The sequence below is a fragment of the Pseudorasbora parva genome, chromosome 3 (assembly GCF_024679245.1).
Source record: "Pseudorasbora parva isolate DD20220531a chromosome 3, ASM2467924v1, whole genome shotgun sequence".
NCBI lineage: Eukaryota > Metazoa > Chordata > Actinopteri > Cypriniformes > Gobionidae > Pseudorasbora > Pseudorasbora parva.
Window position 1 is genome coordinate 64,375,417 of NC_090174.1, and position 26,634 is coordinate 64,402,050.

The window sequence follows — 26,634 nt, forward strand, 5'->3', positions numbered from 1 at the left end:
ACACACTGCCCCTAAACCTACCCATCACACACACACACACTGCCCCTAAACCTACCCATCACAGGAAACATTCTGCATTTTTACTTTCTCAAAAAAACATCATTTAGTGTGTTTTTAAGGCCATTTGAATTATGAGGACATTTGATATGTCCTCATAAACCACATTTATAGTGTAATACCAGTGTAATACCCATGTAGTTATACAAATTTGTGTCCTCATAAACCACATAAACAGGCTCACACACACACACACACACACACACACACACACACACACACACACACACACACACACACACACACACACACACACTCACACCCTAAACCTACCCATCACACACACACACTTTGATGATGTTTTTATTCCCTTTCTGGACATGGACAGTATAGTGTGCATACACTTGCATACGCTCTCGGACTAAATATAAAATATCTTAAACTGTGTGTGAAGATGAGCGGAGGTCTGACGGGTGTGGAGCGACATTAGGGAGACGAGTTAATGACTGAAGTTTCATTACTAACCCTTTACTGCGGCTCTTCTCCGACCTCGGCATGCAAATATCCGCCGGCGCTCGAGTGCAAACACTGCTGCTAAAAATAACGTGTGCTCATGTCGTGCAGATTAAACGAGATTATGCTCTTTCTAGGAGCAAATCCTGCCTTCTTCAAACCCTGAGAAAGTTATTTTTTCCTCAGAAGAGAAGTTTGCAGCTGTAATTATTCCGTCCGTCCTTCACACTAAAGCGGCGGCGGTTCAGCGCGAGGTCATGTGTGGATCAGCGGCTGCGCGATAAATCAACTGATGTGGAAATCTGATTAAAGCTACTTAGAACAAATGACTCAAATTCCTTTCATTGAGGCCGCAGTGAGCGCCGGCTCGTTACACACACACACACACACACAGGCCAAAACCAGACGAGCTGGACCCATACACACGTGCAATCATATACACACCAGATCGACTTCAAGCTCATGTGTGCTATAGACTCGCGTGTATGTGTTATATAAATGTGTGTGTGTGTGTGCATGTTTTTGTGACATATGAGGACTCAAATGTGTATAATGCCATGGGTATGACACAGGTATTACAGGAGAGGGTGAAATATGAGGACATTACCCATGGCCCCACTTTACAAAAGGCTTATAAATCATTGGTGTAAATCAAAGTTTGGTGGAGGGGGGATTATGGCGTGGGTTGTTTTTCAGGGGTTAGCCCCTTAGTTCCAGTGAAAGGAACTCTTAATACTTCACCAAGACACGCTCCTAGCTTTGTGGGAATAGTTTGTGGACGGCCCCTTCCTGGGGCAGTGAAGGGGAATATAAAATACGGTTTGTACAGTATAAAAACCATTACTTCTATAGGATGTCCCCACATTTCACAAAAACAAATGTGTTTGTGTGTGTGTGTGTGTGTGTGTGTGTGTGTGTGTGTGTGTGTGTGTGTGTGTGTGTGTGTGTGTGTGTAGAGTTTGTTTACAGCAGCACAGACTGCAGCTGATCAGATAAAGTGTGTGTTGATCAGGGTGAGAACAGCAGACCATCAGGCCTCCATTGTGTCGAGCGGCTCGTTAGCAAAGCGAGGAATGCCAGGAATGTGTGTGTGTGTGTGTGTGTGTGTGTGTGTTCACAGCAGCTGAGCGTCAGACCGTCACATTCAACATCACACGTTTAACTGGAGCTGTTTATCTCCAGAACTGCATGAAGCGACGCTGAGAACCTCGTCATGTGTTTGAGTCTGATCTGAGAAACCTGACGCGTTTATCTGAAGAGCAACGATAGTCAGAAATACAACGCCAGGTTTAATATTAGGGCATTCACATGTGCATGAGTGTGTGTGTGTGGGTGTGTGTGTGTGTGTGTGAGAGGCTGAGTGTGTGTGAGTAAGTGTGTGTGAGAGGCTGAGTGTGTGTGAGTAAGTGTGTGCATGTGTGTGTGAGAGGCTGAGTGTGTGTGAGTAAGTGTGTGCATGTGTGTGTACGAGTATGTGTATGAGTGTGTGTGAGAGGCTGAGTGTGTGTGAGTAAGTGTGTGCATGTGTGTGTGAGAGGCTGAGTGTGTGTGAGTAAGTGTGTGCATGTGTGTGTGAGAGGCTGAGTGTGTGTGAGTAAGTGTGTGCATGTGTGTGTGAGAGGCTGAGTGTGTGTGAGTAAGTGTGTGCATGTGTGTGTACGAGTATGTGTATGAGTGTGTGTGAGAGGCTGAGTGTGTGTGAGTAAGTGTGTGCATGTGTGTGTGAGAGGCTGAGTGTGTGTGAGTAAGTGTGTGCATGTGTGTGTGAGAGGCTGAGTGTGTGTGAGTAAGTGTGTGCATGTGTGTGTGAGAGGCTGAGTGTGTGTGAGTAAGTGTGCGCATGTGTGTGTGAGAGGCTGAGTGTGTGTGAGTAAGTGTGTGCATGTGTGTGTACGAGTATGTGTATGAGTGTGTGTGAGAGGCTGAGTGTGTGTGAGTAAGTGTGTGCATGTGTGTGTGAGAGGCTGAGTGTGTGTATGTGTGTGTGAGAGGCTGAGTGTGTGTGAGTAAGTGTGTGCATGTGTGTGTGAAAGGCTGAGTGTGTGTGAGTAAGTGTGTGCATGTGTGTGAGTAAGTGTGTGCATGTGTGTGTGAGAGGCTGAGTGTGTGTGAGTAAGTGTGTGCATGTGTGTGTGAGCATGTGTGTGTGTGTGTGTGATTGTGTGCCTTTGAGTGAGTGTGAGGCTTAGCTTGTGTGTGTGTGTAAGCGTGTGCATGTGTTTGTGCGCATGTGTGAATGTGTGTTAGTGTGTGTGTGTGTGTTAGTGTGTGTGAGAGTGTGTTAGTGTGTGTGTGTGTTTGTGCACATGTGTGTGTGAGTGTGTTAGTGTGTGGGTGTGTGTGTGGGTGTTTGTGCGCATATGTGTGTGTGTGGGGGGGGGGTGCAGAGGTTGAAGCAGATGGTCATGGTCTGGTGAGTTTGTGGCTACAGGAAGCGAGTGAGTGAAAGCAGAGCTGGCTACACACTAACACACTCACACACACACACACACACACACACACACACACACACACACACACACACACACACACACACACACACACACACACACACACACACACACACTAACAAGGGCTGCGTTTCATGCTGTTCTCCACGAGTTGTAACTGATCCTGACCTGCTCCTGCTGCTTCATCTCAGTCTAAGACTCTCCGTCTTCATCCTCACCCGATCAGACATAAAGCACTACATTATTAGCTTTATGAAGTCGATTGATTAGATGATGATGATGATGATGATGATGATGATGATGATGATGATGATGATGATGATGATGATGATGAGAAGTGCGCTGCTGTTTATTCCGGAGGTGGAAATATGACGCGCTCCATCTGGAGATGATCAGAAACTCAACTCCGTCAATTTTCCAATAAAGCGTTGTGTTAATGCGTTACTGAGTATTGTGTGTGTGTGTGTGTGTGTGTGACTGAGCCCTTGAGCCGCCTCCGTTTCTCATCACAGTGTGTGTGTGTGTGTGTGTGTGTGTGTGTGTGTGTTACTAAACCCTTGAGCTGCCTCCGTTGCTCATCACAGTGTGTGTGTGTGTGTGTGTGTGACTGAGCCCTTGAGCCGCCTCCGTTTCTCATCACAGTGTGTGTGTGTGTGTGTGTGTGTGTGTGTGTGTGTGTGTGTGTGTGACTGAGCCCTTGAGCCGCCTCCGTTTCTCATCACAGTGTGTGTGTGTGTGTGTGTGTGTGTGTGTGTGTGACTGAGCCCTTGAGCCGCCTCCGTTTCTCATCACAGTGTGTGTGTGTGTGTGTGTGTGTGTGTGTGTGTGTGTGTGTGTGTTACTGAGCCCTTGAGCCGCCTCCGTTTCTCATCACAGTGTGTGTGTGTGTGTGTGTGTGTGTGTGTGTGTGTGTGTGTGTGTGTGTTACTGAGCCCTTGAGCCGCCTCCGTTTCTCATCACAGTGTGTGTGTGTGTGTGTGTGTGTGTGTGTGTGTGTGTGTGTGTGTGTGTGTGTGTGTGTGTGTGTGTGTGTGTGACTGAGCCCTTGAGCCGCCTCCGTTTCTCATCACAGTGTGTGTGTGTGTGTGTGTGTGTGTGTGTGTGTGTTACTGAGCCCTTGAGCCGCCTCCGTTTCTCATCACAGTGTGTGTGTGTGTGTGTGTGTGTGTGACTGAGCCTTTGAGCTGCCTCTATTTCTCATCGCAGGCTCCTTTCGGCAGGAACACACACTGAAATATCCAGGACTCGCGACGTAACTCTGCATTTACACTTTTGCGTTGTAATGAGATCTTGTGGACATTAGTTAATGCGCTGTGAACTAACACAACCTGATCGCACTGGCTTAGCGGACCTGTGGCAACGCTTTTACCAATGACGGAAATACTCACAGATACGCTCATATCACTGCAGCTTCAGCAGAAACGACCACTATGACACAGGTACGATTAGCCAATGAGGGTCTCTGATTACCCTTCTCTGCGTTTCTCTGCGGAGAGCAAAGTGAGCTCAACTTCTTGGGGCAGGAAGGGGTCGTCCCCAAACTGATCCCACAAAGTTGGGAGCATGAAATTGTCTAAAATGTTTTGGTGAAGGCCAACCCCTGAAAAAACAACAACCCCTCAACTCCACCAAACTTTACACTTGGCACAATGCAGTCAGGCAGGTCCCGTTCTCCTGGCAACCGCCAAACCCAGACTCGCGTTATAAATAAAGTTGACATGTATATATTTTTCCAATGAGACCAGGCTGTAAATATCCTGTCGGATAAGTTCTGTTGATCCCTAATGCTCAATGCTTGGAGATGAGATGATTCCTTGTTCTGTAGCTGGATGGACAAAAGCTCTAAAATCCCACCATCTGGCGTAACTGGAGAGTGTGTGTGGTAACAGTGATAGACCTGAGCTCATGTGACCTCTGACCCCAAACGACCCCAAGCTGCCGCTCATGCACCTGGAACACGGTTTTATGTTTTTGCCTGCAGACAAACTCTCCTGAAGAGCCTGTGAATGGGAGCAAAGTACGGCTTGCTCATTTATTGTGGGATGAATGGAGACGGCCGTCTGTAATCCCAGCATTCTCTGCTCGGTCTTTATGGCGTGAGATGCTCAGACGGGCTTCACAGAATTAGCCTTCATCAGAATAACTTCATCTCTTCTCTGATGACGAGGGCGGGGCCACCTGTCACTCAACATGAGATCAGCCAATAGCAAACCACAACCGTCCAATCAGATCCCCACAGACACAATCAAGCCCCGCCTACATTTGCTCTTGTTTGTAAAGCGATTAACTCGATATAAGGCGCATTAGAGAAGAAAAGACCAGAGTGACTTCCCTTTCATGTCAACTTGGTGTCTATAAAAAAGAGAAATCTGGATAACTCCATACTGAGCAACTACAGACCAATCTCCAATATCTCCTTCATTGGCAAGATAAAGTTGTTTTCAGTCAGTTGAACAAATTTTTCAATCTGGTTTCCGACCGCATCACAGCACAGAGACAGCGCTCATAAAGATTATAAATGATATTCGCTTAAACACTGATACAGGCAAAACATCAATCCTGGTTCAACTGGACCTCAGTGCTGCATTCGATACTGTTGACCACAACATACTTCTAGACCGGCTGGAAAACTGGGTCGGGCTTTCTGGGATGGTCCTCAAATGGTTCAGATCATACTTAGAAGGGAGAGATTATTATGTGAGTATAGGTGACCATAAGTCTGAGTGGACGTCCATGACATGCGGAGTCCCACAAGGGTCCATTCTAGCACCTCTCCTGTTTAACCTGTATATGCTGCCACTGAGCCAAATAATGAAGAAGAACAATATTGCTTACCACAGCTATGCTGATGACACCCAGCTCTACTTAGCACTGTCACCTAATGACTACAGCCCCATTGACTCCCTGTGCAAATGCATTGATGAAGTTAACAACTGGATGTGCCAAAACTATCTTCAGTTAAACAAAGACAAAACCGAAATCACTACATTTGGAAACAAAGATGAAATTCTCAAGGTGAACGCATATCTTGAGACTAAAGGCCTGATAACAAAAAATCAAGTCAGGAATCTTGGAGTGATTTTGGAGTCAGACCTGAGTTTCAGTAGTCATGTCAAAGCAATAACTAAATCAGCATACTATCATCTGAAAAATATTGCAAGGATTAGATGTTTTGTCTCCAGGCAAGACTTAGAGAAACTCGTTCATGCTTTCATCACCAGTAGGGTGGACTATTGTAATGGCCTTCTCACTGGCCTTCCCAAAAAGACCATTAGACAGCTGCAGCTCATACAGAACGCTGAGCAGAAGCAGAACATATGACCATATCACACCAGTCCTCAGGTCTCTACACTGGCTTCAGTTACAGCCAGCTCAGATCAGGGAAATAGGGCCCACAGTGTTTTATAAAGCAGTTCTGTGTCATTTTAATGCTCTGTCGATCACTGCATGATTACACTGGCGATGCAGATCTACAGATTTAAACAAACCCTTGACACACAAGCCGTCGCACATCTGAACATCAGGGCAGCCGTTTGCTTTCACACTGAACCCGTTCCTGCTTTCATCTCGCTCCGTCCGGCTGAAATGATCCACGTTCGGCTCTGCTTGATTTGGCAGCGCGAGAGAGACGCAGTGTGTTCGTGCCAAACATACGCAACTGGAACAGAGCCTCACAAACACACACATCTCGCTGTACAATCTGTCATTTCTGTCATCATTCACACAACTTTCAGAGAGTCCAGACGGCTTCAGCGGAAGAACCTTAAAAGTGCCCAAAAACGGTTAAAGTAAAGCTCACACTGCAAATAATGCTCTTCTTATTTAGTATTTGTGTCTTGTTTCCAGTCCAAATATAAAAAAAATCTTAAATCAAGATGCATTTACTAGATCAGTGAAATGACATAAGATATTTTTCCTTGTTTTCCTAAAAATAAAATCTAAATGAAGAGAGTTTCTGCTTAAAACAGGCAAAATGATCTGCCAATGGGGTGAGAAAAATAATCTGATTTCTGATTGGGACGGAAAATCAAGAAACAATATTTCATTCAGAAATAAGATTATTTATCTCCCCCCATTGGCAGATCATTTTGCCTGTTTTAAGCAGAAACTCTCTTCATTTAGATTTTATTTTTAGGAAAACAAGGGAAATTAAAGCTGCGAGCAGCATTTACCGGGGTTCAAGCATTTAAGGCCTTTAGGCAGTAAAATAATTAAAACAGAGCTCAGGTGAAATGAAGTGATAAACTGACAAAATGTGATTGCAAATGTTATAATAGTGACTTTATAAAGTCTAAATATGAATTATAGAACAAAATGACTATTTTAACCAACAGGTGGCAGCAGAGAAACACTCAATGGCTCACTTTTAAAGTGTCTGTTTTAGCTTCAAAGTATATTTTTCATGTTAAGTCTATTAAATGCTCTTACACACACACACACACACACACACACACACACACACAGACACAGACACACACACACACAAACACACACACACACACACACACACACACACACACACACACACACAAATAAGAAAATTCTTATCCCAGGTTTCTCCTTTTAAACATCATGTTCAGGTCTCGTTTTAATTGATGTGTGTTATAATTGCAAAAACATACCACAAATAAAACGAAGTAGTAATCCTTGATAAAAATGTGATGTGATATTTTTTGCAGTGTAATGGTAGATGTGGAGGTCTGGTTTAACTCTTGCTCGTCTCCGCCGCTGTACTCTGACGAGGTCTCCTCCATGTAAAGTCGGTGAGCTCTGTGTTAAGCGTCTCCTGAACCCGAGTTTAAAATGCAGGCGGCAGATTTTACCCTCCGTCTCGTGTGTTTGGCCGGGAGATTCGGAGGAATGAATGCCTTTCTATAGACTCCTCTCTTTCATTATAATTCGGGCATCACGCAGGTTCACCGATGTGTGTGTTAGATGTTATCTGAGCGTCTGCCCTCATGTGTGAGGGAACATCTGGTGTGTGTTCAGACAGGGAGAGATCTGCAGGATATTCCAGGTTTTGTATGTAGATGTATTGTTGTATTATCTGTGGAGCAGGGGATTTCAATCTGCCGCCTGTGCTCGTGCACTGACCATTTTATAATATTTATTTGCAGCTCACTGTTAAAATATTTCCTGCTTTAGCCTATGGATGAGCGGCGTGTTTGTGAATAAACTTAGACAAGGTACGGATAATGTTTAATCAGGGGAGTCGGGGCTGGCTTAATAACATAAGCTGTATTAATATTTGTGTATCATTTTGCCACACCTGCCAATGGCCCGTGACAGAGACACAGATTAATCCTTATAAAAGTTATTCGTTCAAAAGCAGCGCGTGATTTTTCATTGTCTTTTGTTGTTTGATTAACATTAAAAACACAGACAGACGCAGTCTTTTTATTCTTATTCTAGTTATTCTAGTTTATTCTTAGCTAAAAACACTTAGTTCTTATAAATATATGTGCTCATTAATGTATATTTACTTCTTTCACATAATAAAGTATTCTGGTAAGTTTATAAAATGCCGCTGTAAACACATACGGGTGAGGGTTCGACTGCCGGTCGCCATGTTGCTCCTCCATCTTGAAAGTACAGTAGCCACAGAGGGACATACCCGTAAACTCAAGCTTCGCCTTTGGCGTTTTAACACTCGATGGCACCGTGTCGAATGTGAAGAGGGGGATTGCCGTGTTAATCTTGGACTAAATCAGCCACCGTAGGAGTTAAAACGAAATCAGAATTGAGAGGAACAGAAACTAATATTCACTGGATGGTCATAAACCTTTACACCGCTAGATGGGGAAAATATCACACAGTGGAGCTTTAATACACTGTAAAAAAAAAAAAAAAAAAGAGAGAAACAGAACATTTCTTTCACAAAAATTCAATTCGGCTGAAAAATGTAGATGTGATCAGTCACTAGAAATGTTTTAATTGGAGACCTGAATGTTTTTTTACAGTGTACTTAATTATTAATTACATTAAAATGTACTACTGTATACTTTTCCTCAAGTAAAAGTATTCAAAGTTTTACTTGAGTACAAGAAAGAAAGTACTAAAAAAATGTAGTGTAAAAAACACCTACTTTTATTTATTAAATGCAGTGCAGTAAAAAGTATGACATTATAAATAATGCTTTGGAATGCAGTGAAGTAAAAGTTTTCTAAAGAAAAACACTGATTAAGTATATACTTAAAGATTTACTTCAGTAGAAAGTAAAAATACTCCACTACTGTCCGCCTCTGGCAAGTGAACATTTAGTCCTCAGAGTTGATGCGTTAGAAGAAATGGGCAAGCGTAAGGATTTGAGCGAGTTTGGCCAGATTGTGACGGCTAGACGACTGGGTCAGAGCATCTCCAAAACAGCAGCTCTTGTGGGCTGTTCCCGGTCTGCAGTGGTCAGTATCTATCAAAAGTGCTCCAAGGAAGGACCAGTGGAGAACCGGCCACAGGGTCATGGGCGGCCAAGGCTCATTGATGACCGTGGGGAGCGAAGGCTGGCCCGTGGGGTCCGATCAAACAGACGAGCTACTGGAGCTCAAACTGCTCCAGAAGTTAATGCTGGTTCTGATAGAAAGCTGGCAGCAGGGCCGCACACGCACATCACGCACTGCGCGTGGGGCACCAAGTGCTTGGGGGGGCACCAAAAAATCTGGGTCGTGAAAAAAATCACCACAATAGGCTACTAGTAGAAATAACAAATAAAATATTTCTAAAAGCATGTTAATATACAAAAGCAATACAAAAGTAATATAGGCCTAGACCAAATTAGTCGATAAAAAGGTGATTTATCCCCCCCCCCCCCACCTCCCAGTGGTCTGTTCGATCAGCCGGATCTCACGAAAATGCGAATAAATAGTACAAGTGTGCGATGTCGTGGAATGTATACGCCAAAACTCATATTGCTGTGTCTATGCCACGCTGTTTTTCGTGTGCATATGATATGCACTTTATGGCGTATTATACATACGAACCCCCCACCCCACTACCCTAAACCTACCCAAGAGCGTGTCATATACACGCCATAAAGTGCGTATCATATGCACGCGAAAAACAGCGTATTATATGCACGTATACATTCCACGACATTGCACACTATGCCTCAATCAATGTCAGATTTGGCAGACACCACAGTGCAAAAGATCCGGGGCTTTTAGCCCTGCATGTTGAGTCTTTTATTTTAACGGAGTCCGGGGAAATTGTGAAACTTGGACAGTTAAAGATGCAGTTTGTTTGAGAAGGAAAGGAAGTTTGCGCTTAGGGCACCCAAATGGCTAGCGCCAGCCCTGGCTGTCAGAATACACAGAGCATCTCAGTTTGTTGCGCTGTGTAGTTGAGCTCCCTTTCGTGTGTTCTTGTGCTTGAATTTTTAAATCATCAAGGCGATACAGTGCTGTCCCGAGCGTCGGTCACATTTCTTCACATTCTCGCAATATTGCATTGTTAGAATTCATAAAAATGTTAGCCAACTGGCGACTGACACTGTTTTATATACTTTGACGCTTGGCGAGTGTTAACTTTAGTCCCTGTGTGTATATAAACACTGGATTGTATCAACACAGCTATGGGTTTAGCTCTTAAATGGATGTCTGTTTCACCAAACACTCTTACATATTGAGGTCATTAGCGACCCAGATATCGAACATGGATGGATCTCTACCTGTCGTGATAATATATAAAACTCCAGATGTTAGTGTAACAACTCCAGAAGAGTAATAAAGCATAGTTAGTTCCCTTCTGGAGCTTGTAAGGGTCAGTTTGAGCAGATGTTTAATCCCTTCATCATCTGTCCTCATCAGAGCTCATTCAGCATCAGCTCATATTCGCCATCTCACGCATATTCTCAAAACTCATCTTCAAAATCAATACTTCACTCACTGACAGCTTCTTCAGCACATCCATCATCAGAGACGGTGACTCTAATATCGGATTGTGTTCAGTTCTCGCTCTCTGCTGTAAATCACGGAGCCATTTCAAGTTTGGCAGATTATAATTATTATAGTTTAGTGTTCTGCCTGCAGTGACTATGAGTGAAACGTCACTTCATCATTGTTTATCAGACATTAAAATGCACCTACTTTGTCATTATAGATTAATTTATGATTGTGTAAAAAAAATATATAAATTACACTCCTCGGGTCGTTAGTGACCCTATACAATTTTGACAAAAAACTAGTGGAAAAACAGGCATGCAATTATAATTGTATATATTTTTTTCTTGTTATATTGTTTAAAATGGATTGATTGAGGAATACTAAGAAGGTTGATGTCTAACTTTAAAAAATAAATGAGGAGGAGGGTAATGAGTGACGTCTTGGGCCGCTAAAGACCCGAGATGTGCATTTAAGGGTTAAGCCGGGTGCACACTGTGTGATTTTGGCCACGATTTGGCCGTCTGATATCCTGGTTAAAAGCAGAGCATTTGGTTGGTTTTGGAGTCTCTGGATCTCAATGCTCCAGAGTTTTGTTTACAGACTGACAGCAGGTCATTTTTCACAGAGCGCCGCTCACGCCGGACCGATTTCTGCTTTCAAGCTCTGAGTATACAAGGATGTTAACTGCCAGTAAACATTCCTCCATGGACACAATTCCAACAAAAATACCACAGCATTGTAAAAACGTGTTGAAGTTGTTTTATTCGTGTGTTGAGCCGGTCGGCCACTTGTCAGCTCTTCTCGAGTCTCCGCAGTTTTTAAGTTGCCTTCAGGAATAACAGGGCTTGTGAAGTTTCCCTCATGACTTCAGATTTGGACGGAGGTAGCAGCGAGTATTAATGAGAGCGCTGAAATAACACCGGGAGATTTTATTTGGCTTCGCTTCTTTGTTGGACTTTATACAGCGTTACGACTAATAGACCAAACTGAGAGAACGCCAAGACTCGAGCGTCCAACAACAACTAACCATTCATTTGACATTATTAAAGATCCAGGGTGTGTCCTCTGAAGCTCTTTGTATCGGACATACTTTCGACTTGTGCATTCATGCATTTTTCTAGCATATATTTAATGGAAATAACATTAGACATACAGCCTCACTGCAAAAGAATGCTCTTCTTACTCAGTATTTTTGTCTTGTTTCTAGTCAAAATATCTAAAAATTCTTACATTAAGAAACATTTACTAGACAAGCAAAAGTAATTGTCTTGTTTTGGGAAAAATAACTCAAAATGAAGAGAGTTTTTGCTTAAAATAAGATAAATAATCTGCCAATGGGGTGAGAAAAATAATCTTGTTTGCTTTTTGAATTAATCTTATCTTATTTTAAGCAAAAACTCTCTTCATTTTGAGTTATTTTTCCCAAAACAAGACAATTACTTTTGCTTGTCTAGTAAATACTTCTTGTTTTAACATTTTTAGATGTTTGGACTGGAAATAAGACAAAACACTAAGTAAGAAAAGCGTTTTTGGCAGTGAATGATTGTTTCCCGGTGTCTCTCTCTGGTCCTGTAGGATTAGGCCAGTGTTTAGTTAACTCTGGTATTGTCCTAATGTTGGGTCAGTCAGAGGTCAGGGCAGGAGCCGGTCTGTCCGGGCTGTTAAATATCAAAGCTCAGCCTCTCAGACACGGGCGAGTCTGCACATTTTCAGCATAATTACCACCTTTACTGAGTTTTAGGGTTTCTTAACTGATAATACTCACAGGCTAATGATAGTAATAGAGTGTTTTATTGATCGTGTGTAATCATACGCTTCCTCTTCTTGTTCATCAGTGAGTTTAATTCCAGATCAAGCGCGTGTTCCTCTTTTTTAAAGTGAATACATGTAAATGTGAAAGCCTTCTGTGGACGAAGATAAATGACGGCCGTGGTTTAGTAAGTCCATAATCTGCCCATAAGCGGAGGGCTAAATATGAGACGAATGAGATGCGAGACGAGTATTAGCTGGAGACGTCCTCTCTGAGGTTTCTGTGGTTGAACGGATCGCTGCTTTATTTCTCTTATTGAAAACGGCAGCATCCGCTTAATATTAATAATCTACTTAAATACTACTTGAGACTGTCTGAGCAACAAGTTTCAAATGATCCAGCACAAATACCTGAACATTCTTAAGTCAAGACACATTTACTGGAGAAGAGAAACGACTGAAGATATTAAACCAAAAAAAAAAACATGAAAGTGGAGGTGGATGAAGTGAGTTTGTGTTGCAGGAAGGGGCCGTCCACAAACTGATCCCACAAAGTCAGGAGCATGAAATTGTCCAAAATGTCTTGGTGAAGCATTAAGAGTTCCTTTCACTGGAACTAAGGGGCCAACCCCTGGAAAACAACCCGACGCCATAATCCCCCCTCCACCAAACTTTACACTTGGCACAATGCAGTCAGGCGAGTCCCGTTCTCCTGGCGACGGCCAAACCCAGACTCGTCCATGTGATTGTCAGACTGAAGCGTGATTGGTCGCTCAGAGAACACGTCTCACTGCTCTAGAGTCCAGTGGCGGCTGCTTTACTCCACTGCATCCCACGCTTTGCATTGCTCTTGGTGATGTAAGGCTTGGATGAGCTGCTCGGCCATGGAAACCCATTCCATGAAGCTCTCTCCGCTGTTCTTGAGCTCATCTGAAGGCCACAGAAGTCTGGAGGTCTGGAGCTGTTGACTCTGCAGAAAGTTGGAGACTTCTGCGCACTGTGACCCTCAGCATGCGCTGACCCCGCTCTGGGATTTAACACTTCGTGGCTGAGTTGCTGTTGTTCCCAATGGCTTCCTCTTTGTTCTAATCCCACTAACAGTTGAGCGTGGAATATTTAGTAGTGAGGAAATGTCAGGAATGGCCTTATTGCACAGGTGTCAGCCTATCACGGCCCCACGCTTGAGTTCACTGAGCTCCTGAGAGCGACCCATTCTTTCACTAATGTGTGTAGAAGTGTCTGCAGGCCGAGAGCTGGAGTTATACACCTGTGGCCATGAAGAGACTGAACACCTGAACTCAGTCCCAATACTTTTAGCAATATAGTGTATCTTCCAATGGAGTCCGAAAATAAATCTAGTTTTCCCTTTGAATTAAGTGATTTTTCTGACTCCACTGGTGTATATTTGTTCTTGTTTTGATGGTATTCTGAGACTAGCTAATGTTGTCAATCAGTGTGTTCAGGGAGATTTCCACACACAGCCGCGTTTATTTACCCAGCACGCACCTCTCAGCTCCAACATCTCTAATATAAATATGACTGTGTATGGAAAAGGAGCTGAGTTTAAGACGTGCCGTTTGCCCTAATAATGTGAGTGACGGCTGAAGGACACAGGCGTCTTTCTGGAGCCTCCTGGACTGGGAATGGACGGGCGTCTGTGGAGCCTCGCCAGCTGACAGCATGAATAAGCTCAGTATAGCGCCGAGCCCACAGCCCCTTAAGAAAACAAGCGTGCTAAAAGCCTGAGCTCAGGAAGTTTTGAATAAAAGCTTTTAGGTGGTTAGAGGCCTTATCTCAGCCGTCCATCAGCTACACGTGAGACGCTTCCTGTAGATTGACTTTGGCGTTTGCTCAACGTCTCACTCACGGATCAATACGGCCATTCAGGCGTTGTTTTAATAATCCAGAATAACTTCATCTCTTCTCTGATGACGAGGGCGGGGCCACCTGTCACTCAACATGAGATCAGCCAATAGCAAACCACAACCGTCCAATCAGATCCCCACCGACACAATCAAGCCCCGCCCACATTTGCTCTTGTTTGCGGAGCGATTAACTCGATATACGGTACAATGACTGAAGACATTAAGAATAGTTTAATGAAAAATGCATCAAAATGAAGTGAGTGCTAGGCATTGAAAAATAAATAATTCAAATAGAAAAAGAGATTATTGAATGTGTGACGGATGCATGATGGGAGATCGGCGCGTCAGCTGAAGTCAGTGATCTCTAAGATTAAGCCTTTATTAGCCCGTTGCGTTTATTTTCACTCGACTGCTGTATTATGGTGCTCAAACTAAATCTTGGCCAGATTACGGCTCCAGAATGACAGGAACTCAAACCTTAGCCCTGCTGTAGGATCCCTGCACTGGTTACCAGTATCAGGTCAGCTGTACTGGCGTCTGTCTGAAGGCTTTGGGACAGCAGACACTCATCACCTCGGAGTTAGCGCTGTAAACTATCAATCAGATCCAAAATAAAAGTGTGCGTTTATATAATATATGTGTGTGTACTGTCACGGTGTATAATTATTATGTATATTTGAATGCACAATCATACATGTATATTTTTAAAGAAATATTTGCATTAAAATACTGTATTTTATATATGTATATATACACAAACACACACACACACACACACACACACACACACACACACACACAAAGGATTATTAGGAACACCTGTTCAATTTCTCATTAATGCAATTATCTAATCAGCCAATCACATGGCAGTTCTTCAGTGCGTTTAGGGGTGTGGTCCTGGTCAAGACAATCTCCTGAACTCCAAACTGAATGTCAGAATGGGAAAGAAAGGTGATTTAAGCCGTTTTGAGCGTGGCATGGTTGTTGGTGCCAGACGGGCCGGTCTGAGTATTTCACAATCTGCTCAGTTACTGGGATTTACACACACAACCATTTCTAGGGTTTACAAAGAATGGTGTGAAAAGGGAAGAGCATCCAGTGTGCAGCAGTCCTGTGGGAGAAAATGCCTTGTTGATGCTCGAGGTCAGAGGAGAATGGGCCGACTGATTCAAGCTGATAGAAGAGCAACTTTGACTGAAATAACCACTCGTTACAACCGAGGTATGCAGCAAAGCATTTGTGAAGCCACAACACACACAACCTTGAGGCGGATGGGCTACAACAGCAGAAGACCCCACCGGGGACCACTCATCTCCACTACAAATAGGAAAAAGAGGCGACAATTTGCACAAGCTCACCAAAATTGGCCAGCTGAAGACTGGAGAAATGTTGCCTGGTCTGATGAGTCTCGATTTCTGTTGAGACATTCAGATGGTAGAGTCAGAATTTGGCGTAAACAGAATGAGAGCATGGATCCATCATGCCTTGTTCCCACTGTGCAGGCTGGTGGTGGTGGTGTAATGGTGTGGGGGATGTTTTCTTGGCACACTTTAGGCCCCTTAGTGCCAATTGGGCATCGTTTAAATGCCACGGCCTACCTGAGCATTGTTTCTGACCATGTCCATCCCTTTATGACCACCATGTGCCCATCCTCTGATGGCTACTTCCAGCAGGATAATGCACCATGTCACAAAGCTCCAATCATTTCAGATTGGTTTCTTGAGCATGACAATGAGTTGACTGAACTAAAATGGCCGCCACAGTCCCCAGATCTCAACCCAATAGAGCATCTTTGGGATGTGGTGGAACGGGAGCTTCGTGCCCTGGATGTGCATCCCACAAATCTCCATCAACTGCAAGATGCTCTCCTATCAATATGGGCCGACATTACACTCATAGAAATATAACATTTAAAAAATATATATATTCATGCATGTGTGTGTATTTATAAATGCATAAGTATACACAGTACACACACATTTAATGTAAAAATAAACTTTTATTTTGGATTCATTTAATCATTTACAGCCCTACTCTGAGTGGATTTAAAAGACAAACATATTTCTTTAAAATAGTTCACACAACTGCTTGCCGTAGGTACTTTTTGTTGTTGATGTTTTTACATTATGTTATGTATTTTTCAGCATATTGCACAGCACTGCTGTTTACCGGGACTCATAATCTTGCGTAGCGAGCAGATCATCACAAACCCTGAAGCCTCTGATCACCTGAAACGCTCAACACACTCAGGAAATATCAGTACAGTCATCTAACATTACAGGCTCTTTCCGCACCGCAGGCGTGTGTGTGTGTGTGTGTGTGTGTGTGTGTGTGTGTGTGTGTGACAGAGACTGATGGTCGAGTGTTTGTGTTACAGGTCATTTCCTGGGAAACAACACAGTGATTGACGTTCTACGGCGGGAAGGTTATGAGGTGGAGCACACACCTGCTGGACAGCCACTCCGCAGGTAACAAACACACACACACACACACACACACACACACGCTCTCAAACACACACACACTCTCAAACACACACACTCTCTCAAACACACACACTCTCTCAAACACACACACTCTCTCAAACACACACACTCACTCTCAAACACGCACACAGCTTGCTCTCAAAAACACACATTCGCTCTCTTACACGCACACGCACGCACGCGCACACACATACACTCTCTCTCTCTTACGCACACACTCACTCTCTCTCTCTCTCTTACGCACATAATCTTACACACACACTCTCTCTTACACACACACTCTCTCTCTCACACACACTCAGGGCGAGCTCATAATGAGGGTCCCCTGGGTCTCCGCCGCGGTCAGAAAGGGGCTCATTGTGTGAAGGGTTCATGGGTTTCATCATGACTTATGCAGAAATATGAAGAGCGTGAGTGTGTGTGTGTGTGTGTGTGTGTGTGTGTGTGTGTGTGTGCGCTACAGCTGAAGTCTGTCTGCTCTGAATGCAGTGAACGTCAACTCGTCTGGAGGAAGTGATGCGTGTTTGAGCCAGTGATTAGTTCTGGTTAGGCGTGTGCTGGTCCCACTGCTGGAGTTCAGTAAACACACACACACACACACACACACACACACACACACACACACGAGTAGAGATCATATGTTGAATCAACTGGCTAATGTTGTGCTTGTTTATCGACACACAGAAATCTAAATCGCCGAGCAGATGTTCATCCATAAGAGCAGGAGCAGCTCAGCACACGACAGACGCTGCCGACTCACATTACAGCTACACTCTATATTACCCAACATTGACTGCTGATTAAATCTGGAAAATGTTCAACTCACATCAGACTCTTTTTCACTAACGACAACTGGTCGTATCCTCACTGATGCTTTCTGAGAAACTTTACTCTGGTTTAGAACAAAACTGACCAACATTTAAATCTCTTAAAAGGTTGTTAACTACATTAACTACTCACCCTCATGTTGTTCAAAACCTGTAAGAGCTCATATTCAGAACACGAGAATATACCTCATTACCAAGAGAACATGCTTGACCTTCGGTTGCCTCAACGCATGTGTGAGTTGATGAATGTTTCGCTCACAGGTGTGGAACTATCCCTTTAATATAATAAGACATGACAGAATGACTGAAGCTGCTGTGAGAACTGTGTGTACTCAGGAACTGATGTAAGAACACACAGACCGACCCACAGACCGACCCACAGACCGACCCACAGACCGACCCTCAGACCGACCCTCAGACCGACCCACAGACCGACCCACAGACCGACCCACAGACCGACCCTCAGTCCGACCCACAGACCGACCCACAGACCGACCCTCAGACCGACCCTCAGACCGACCCACAGACCGACCCACAGACCGACCCACAGACCGACCCACAGACCGACCCACAGACCGACCCACAGACCGACCCACAGACCGACCCTCAGACCGACCCACAGACCGACCCACAGACCGACCCTCAGTCCGACCCACAGACCGACCCTCAGACCGACCCACAGACCGACCCTCAGTCCGACCCACAGACCGACCCTCAGTCCGACCCACAGACCGACCCTCAGACCGACCCACAGACCGACCCACAGACCGACCCACAGACCGACCCACAGACCGACCCTCAGTCCGACCCACAGACCGACCCTCAGACCGACCCACAGACCGACCCTCAGTCCGACCCACAGACCGTCCCACAGACCGACCCACAGACCGACCCTCAGACCGACCCTCAGTCCGACCCACAGACCGACCCACAGACCGACCCACAGACCGACCCTCAGACCGACCCTCAGACCGACCCACAGACCGACCCTCAGACCGACCCTCAGACCGACCCTCAGACCGACCCTCAGTCCGACCCACAGACCGACCCTCAGACCGACCCACAGACCGACCCACAGACCGACCCACAGACCGACCCACAGACCGACCCACAGACCGACCCACAGACCGACCCACAGACCGACCCACAGACCGACGCACAGACCGACCCTCAGACCGACCCTCAGACCGACCCACAGACCGACCCTCAGACCGACCCTCAGACCGACGCACAGACCGACCCACAGACCGACCCACAGACCGACCCTCAGACCGACCCTCAGACCGACGCACAGACCGACCCACAGACCGACCCACAGACCGACCCTCAGACCGACGCACAGACCGACGCACAGACCGACCCTCAGACCGACGCACAGACCGACGCACAGACAGACCCACAGACCGACCCTCAGACCGACCCACAGACCGACCCTCAGACCGACCCTCAGACCGACCCTCAGACCGACCCTCAGACCGACCCTCAGACCGACGCACAGACCGACGCACAGACCGACCCACAGACCGACCCACAGACCGACCCACAGACCGACCCACAGACCGACCCTCAGTCCGACCCTCAGTCCGACCCACAGACCGACCCACAGACCGACGCACAGACCGACCCTCAGACTGACCCACAGACCGACCCTCAGACTGACCCACAGACCGACCCACAGACCGACCCTCAGACTGACCCACAGACCGACCCTCAGACTGACCCACAGACCGACCCACAGACCGACCCTCAGACTGACCCACAGACCGACCCACAGACCGACCCTCAGTCCGACCCTCAGTCCGACCCACAGACCGACCCACAGACTGACCCACAGACCGACCCACAGACTGACCCACAGACTGACCCTCAGACCGACCCTCAGACTGACCCACAGACCGACCCTCAGACCGACCCACAGACCGACGCACAGACCGACCCACAGACCGACCCTCAGACCGACCCTCAGACCGACGCACAGACCGACCCACAGACCGACCCACAGACCGACCCTCAGACTGACCCACAGACCGACGCACAGACCGACCCACAGACCGACCCACAGACCGACGCACAGACCGACCCACAGACCGACCCTCAGACCGACCCACAGACCGACCCACAGACCGACCCACAGACCGACCCACAGACCGACCCACAGACCGACCCACAGACCGACCCTCAGACCGACCCACAGACCGACCCACAGACCGACCCACAGACCGACCCTCAGTCCGACCCACAGACCGACCCTCAGACCGACCCACAGACCGACCCTCAGTCCGACCCACAGACCGACCCTCAGTCCGACCCACAGACCGACCCTCAGACCGACCCACAGACCGACCCACAGACCGACCCACAGACCGACCCACAGACCGACCCTCAGTCCGACCCACAGACCGACCCTCAGACCGACCCACAGACCGACCCTCAGTCCGACCCACAGACCGTCCCACAGACCGACCCACAGACCGACCCTCAGACCGACCCTCAGTCCGACCCACAGACCGACCCACAGACCGACCCACAGACCGACCCTCAGACCGACCCTCAGACCGACCCACAGACCGACCCTCAGACCGACCCTCAGACCGACCCTCAGACCGACCCTCAGTCCGACCCACAGACCGACCCTCAGACCGACCCACAGACCGACCCACAGACCGACCCACAGACCGACCCACAGACCGACCCACAGACCGACCCACAGACCGACCCACAGACCGACGCACAGACCGACCCTCAGACCGACCCTCAGACCGACCCACAGACCGACCCTCAGACCGACCCTCAGACCGACGCACAGACCGACCCACAGACCGACCCACAGACCGACCCTCAGACCGACCCTCAGACCGACGCACAGACCGACCCACAGACCGACCCACAGACCGACCCTCAGACCGACGCACAGACCGACGCACAGACCGACCCTCAGACCGACGCACAGACCGACGCACAGACAGACCCACAGACCGACCCTCAGACCGACCCACAGACCGACCCTCAGACCGACCCTCAGACCGACCCTCAGACCGACCCTCAGACCGACCCTCAGACCGACGCACAGACCGACGCACAGACCGACCCACAGACCGACCCACAGACCGACCCACAGACCGACCCACAGACCGACCCTCAGTCCGACCCTCAGTCCGACCCACAGACCGACCCACAGACCGACGCACAGACCGACCCTCAGACTGACCCACAGACCGACCCTCAGACTGACCCACAGACCGACCCACAGACCGACCCTCAGACTGACCCACAGACCGACCCTCAGACTGACCCACAGACCGACCCACAGACCGACCCTCAGACTGACCCACAGACCGACCCACAGACCGACCCTCAGTCCGACCCTCAGTCCGACCCACAGACCGACCCACAGACTGACCCACAGACCGACCCACAGACTGACCCACAGACTGACCCTCAGACCGACCCTCAGACTGACCCACAGACCGACCCTCAGACCGACCCACAGACCGACGCACAGACCGACCCACAGACCGACCCTCAGACCGACCCTCAGACCGACGCACAGACCGACCCACAGACCGACCCACAGACCGACCCTCAGACTGACCCACAGACCGACGCACAGACCGACCCACAGACCGACCCACAGACCGACGCACAGACCGACCCACAGACCGACCCACAGACTGACCCACAGACTGACCCTCAGACCGACCCTCAGACTGACACACAGACCGACCCACAGACCGACCCTCAGACTGACCCACAGACTGACCCACAGACTGACCCATTCTTCTGCTGAAGCTTCACGTCTCATTGCCTGTGCCCACTTTTGTCTCCTTAAATGCTCGTTTTTTGCATCGACAGCTTATAAAAACTTATTTGTGTGGTTTTTAGCTTGTTTGCTGTACACCTTGTCACATATCAGCGTTTAGACATTGTTCTTTTTTTTTGTAATAAGTTCGAAAGGAGTCCCCCCCCCCCCCATCACACAAATACATAAAAGAACATTTTGATAAAATAAACCTAAAAAAAATACCTGCCTTGAGAGGAAAAGAACACTGAGTGCGTTTGCATGCACGTTCTTAAGCCGATTGTGCTAAAAGATCTCACACCGGACGCTCAGCGCCGCACCACGTCTGTAAAATATTGAGCACCTCCCATATTCCAAAATGGTATGATCCTCGTTTCATAACCATAACCCGCGAAGATTCGACTGTGAGATCGGTGGTCGAATCCGGCTCTGCATATCGATGCATCGAATCTTCAACTATTTGGGGTCACCCCTAGTTATTAGTGTTTTATATGTTATGTTTATCGCTGTATTTTTGTATTAATTTTATGTTAATTTCAAACACTTTAATCGCTGCCAACAGTAGTCCGGCCAGGATATTGTCATTATAAAGTTGTTGTTGCAGCCCTCAACTGATGTTGATGATGTCATGTGTTTTGGCCTTAAGCTCCGCCCTCCACCTATTGACCAATCAGGAGTCAGTAGTGTTTGGGGTTGCCAGATCTGCTCTAGTTACCACAGCTGCAGATCTACAAACGTTCTGCTGATCCTGCAGCCAATCTGGCAACCTCGAGTCAGGGGGAAGGGGAGGGGGATACACCGCTCTATAGTCATTTAAAGGGATTGCAGTACCAGTTTTGGCCACAATCTCACATACACTTCGTTTAAATAAAGGAAATATAAGAAAAATGAAATGTGTTGGCAGGACGTCCAGCTGGAGGTCAGGAGAGGTGGTGGATGCGGATGTGATTCTGGAGCCGTTCCTGCACGAGAGCCGCGAGGATCCGCGGATTCAGGAGGACGAGGAGCTTCTGCTGGCCGAAAGTCTGGAGCTGATGGAGAAGGTGGAGCACAAGCTGAAGAAGAAGCGCCGAAACAAGCAGAAGAAACAGCGGCATCGGCAGTTCAACGACCTCTGGGTGCGAATGGAGGAGAGGTGAGGCCGGCACAGAACACCGACACAAACACTAGTACAAACCCCATTCCAAAAAAAGTTGGGACACTGTAGAGATTGTGAATAAAAACAAAATGCAATGATGTGCAAGTTTCAAATATAGATGACACATCAAATGTTTAAACTGAGAAAATGTATCATTTTAAGGGAAAAAATAAGTTGATTTAAAAATTTGTTGCATAAACACATCTCAGTAAAGTTGCCCTGTGTGTCATCCCCTCTTCTGTTTATATCAGTCTGCAAACGTCTGGGGACTGAGGAGACGAGCTGCTCAAGTTTAGGAATAGGAATGTTGTCCCATTCTTGTCTAACACAGGCTTCTAGCTGCTCAACTGTCTCAGGTCTTCTTTATCGCATCTTCCTCTTTATGATGCGCCAAATGTTTTCTAATGGTGAAAGATCTGGACTGCAGGCTAGCCATTTCAGTGCCGGATCCTTCTTCTGCGCAGCCATGATGCTGTAATTGATGCAGTGTGTGGTCTGGCATTGTCATGTTGGAGAATGCGAGGTCTTCCCTGAAAGAGACGCCGTCTGGATGGAGCAGATGTTGCTCTAGAGCTTGGATAGACCTTTCAGCATTGATGGCCTTTCCAGATGTGTAAGCTGCCCATGCCACACACACTCATGAACCCCAGACCATCAGAGATCAGCTTCTAACCGAGCGCTGAGACAGCTTGGGTTGTCCTTGCCCTCTTTAGTCCGGATGGCGTCCCAGTTTTCCAAAAAGAACTTCACATTTTGATTCGAGTGTGTGTCGCTCATAAAGTCTCCACACGACCACAGCTGGAGAATTAAGGAGTGATGTGGCTTGGGCACTTTCCCATTTCCCATCAGTCAAACAGTTGCACCGTGTCTCATTACCTCGAGTTATTTTACTGCCACTGGTATATTAAAGTTTTTTCAGGTTACAGTGTTTATTTAAGGTTAGTCAATAAAAAATACAAGTCTTCATTGTCAGATTATGTCAGCTCAGGTTCATCTTTTGATTGTAATAATGAATTGTCATTCCGTGTCAAATCAACCAAATCTCAGAAGCTTCCCCGGCTCAATTTTTGATTTCGTTAATATTTGTTTCTGTAAAAGACAAACATAGATAGTGATGAAAGCCAGAATATGAAATGTCTCAGATGTGTATTGACTGAGTAATCACTGTTTTGTAGAGGAGGCGCAATGACAGCGTTCACCTGAGATCTGGAGTCACATTACAGGCGGGTAAAGATGACTTTAGAAAGATGGCAGCTTCATTATTTTATTCTCACACAGAGATTGGCACATCTATTAGTGAAATCTGTTGACTTTATCAATCTGAGTGTCATTATATGCCAACGGGGAGCGCTCAAACATGGGAAAAATGTGTTTTCCCCTCAAGTTTGCATGCCTGTAACCCCAGAAGTATTAAAGATATCTTTATATCCTTCTAGATTCTGGTTCTTAATAAACCTCTTTTCTGGTTTCTTCATTTTAAAGACCCTCAATGGTTCAGTCCCAGAGATTTTGGATCTAAATTCGACTCCATGAAGTCAATTGTACAAATTTTAAAATGGTCAAAAACCACATTTACATTTATGCATTTAGCAGATGCTTTTATCCAAAGCGACTTACAACTGAGGAGTACATGAAGCGATCTGTCATGAAGAGGCGAAGAAACGCAAAAAGTGCCCTAAATACAAAGATTGGGGGGGGGGGGGGGGGTCATTTTCACACAGATGATACTTTTGTCTTTTTAAAGAGGAATATCTGAAGAACAAATACTGTTAAACCTAGAAATGCATTTTGTGTTTTTTTTCAATCAGCTCAATTGCTGAGAACAATCCTGTCTGAGTGCCAGAAATGTTCTTTTCCCCAAGTTGGCATGCCTGTAACTCTAAAAGTATTCAAGATATCTTAATATCCTTCTAGAGTCTGATTCTTAATGAACTTTTCCTTTGGTATGTTCATTTTAAGGGTCCTACATGGTTAATTTCCAGAGATATGGGGATCTCAAAGCGGATACATGTTCAATTTGTCGAATTTGACCTGTCTTTAGTGCCATAAATGTTCTTTTCCCCAAGTCGGCATGCCTGGACCTCTAAAAGTCTTCAAGATATCTTAATATCCTTCAAAATTCTGATTCCTAGTTGACTTTTCTTTTGAAATCTTAATTTTTAAGGCCAGTTATAGATCAGTCCCAGAGATATGGGGACCTCAAAGCAGCTCCATGTTCAAATCTTTGAACTGAGTTGACACGGAATGACCTTATTAGTAAATAAATAAGATTAATAACTCCTTAAGTATTTTTTATTGTTAGTTCCTGTTAAGTTAGATTTAGTTTTAAGTACTTAATGCAAATGGCTAATGTTGCTTTGGCAGTAAATGTCATTTTATTTCAAGTAATGAAAATTTTTATGGTTGTGATTTTAGTTAATGATATCGGTATCACTTCAGTACGGGGAACACATATTCTCTATTAACTCCGACTTCTGCCTCATTTACTGGAGCCGTTCCTCCTAAACTCCTAATGTACTGCTTATTAATAGTTAGTGCGGTAGTTTTTGTAGCGTTTAAGTTTAGGTATTGGGTCGGATTAAGGGATGCAGAATAAACTCACGCAGAATAAGGCATTAATATGAGCTTTAGAAGTGCTCATAAACAGACAATATCATAGGAATATGATGATCATAAGACACTAGTTACACGGCAAAAAATGCTCTTCTTACTCAGTATTTTTGTCTTGTTTCTAGTCCAAACATCTAAAGATTCTTACATTAAGAAACATTTACTAGACAAGCAAAAGTAATTGTCTTGTTTTGGGGAAAATAACTCTAAATGAAGAGAGTTTTTGCTTAAAATAAGATAAATAATCTGCCAATGGGGTGAGAAAAATAATCTTAATTCAAACAGAAAACAACATTATTTTTCTCACCCCATTGGCAGATTATTTATCTTATTTTAAGCAAAAACTCTCTTCATTTTGAGTTATTTTCCCCAAAACAAGACAATTACTTTTGCTTGTCTAGTAAATGTTTCTTAATGTAAGAATGATTAGATGTTTGGACTAGAAACAAGACAAAAATACTGAGTAAGAAGAGCATTTTTTGCAGTGTAATAGTTATTAACTGAACCCTAAAATAAAGTGTTCCCATGATATTATCCCTGGTCCTGTATAGAGATGTCAGGATTATGGTCAGTAACCGGTTAGAACAGGTCGGAGCTTCCTCAGGAGTTCTCGTATTCTGGGAACGTCTGCGATCCCGGCCGGAGTCGAATAGAGACTCCTGAGAGACGCCGAGGGGCTTTAGTGCTTCTGTCCGGACAAGTCCACGAATTCAGAACGCCAGTTTACGGACTGATGGGAACGCCATTTCCACATACAGATGATGATGATAATCATAATAAAGATTTATTTGTATAGCACTTTTCATACATGAAATGCAACTCAAAGTGCTTCCTAAGCGTAAAAGAAATAATAGGAATATAACTTCACATCAACAGACAGGTACAAAATATAAAGTAAAGTCATTTGCAATATATCAACTCAGTATCAGTAAAGAAACCTTCACATCATATTATTATTCTGATAAGCAACTTTAAAGAGATATGTCTTAACCCGCTTTTTAAAACTATAAATGCTCGGAGCCTCTTTCCCTTCATTGGTAGAGAATTCCACAACAGATCATAACTGGGAACCAGTCTGCTCTCATTGGCTAATCGTGGCTGTGGCAACGTTTTGCAAACCACAAAATACGCACAGATCCGTTCATATCACCGCAGCTTCAGCAGAAACGACCACTAGAGGCAGTAAAAAGCAAGCCTTTTTTACCATAATCCATGATTTGTAAACGGACACATGTTGGAGTTTGCGTCCCTTACCCAGCTCCATATGTTGGGCTTTTCTGACACACTAATCTTCCTCGATAGCTCAGCTGGATCAGATTTGATCTT

At 45.8% G+C, this 26,634-nt stretch overlaps 2 protein-coding genes across 2 annotated transcripts in view; both read left to right on the forward strand.

The window, feature by feature from the left end:
* rnf170 (ring finger protein 170) overlaps positions 1–26,634 on the forward strand; it is a 346,071-nt gene that overhangs the window by 241,520 nt on the left and 77,917 nt on the right. The window lies entirely within an intron of this gene.
* trabd2a (TraB domain containing 2A) overlaps positions 1–26,634 on the forward strand; it is a 56,104-nt gene that overhangs the window by 24,088 nt on the left and 5,382 nt on the right. The window contains exons 5-6 of the mRNA XM_067440369.1: positions 16,826–16,916; positions 22,465–22,695. Of these exons, the coding sequence (XP_067296470.1) occupies positions 16,826–16,916; positions 22,465–22,695 (322 nt within the window). The remainder of the gene's footprint in view (positions 1–16,825; positions 16,917–22,464; positions 22,696–26,634) is intronic.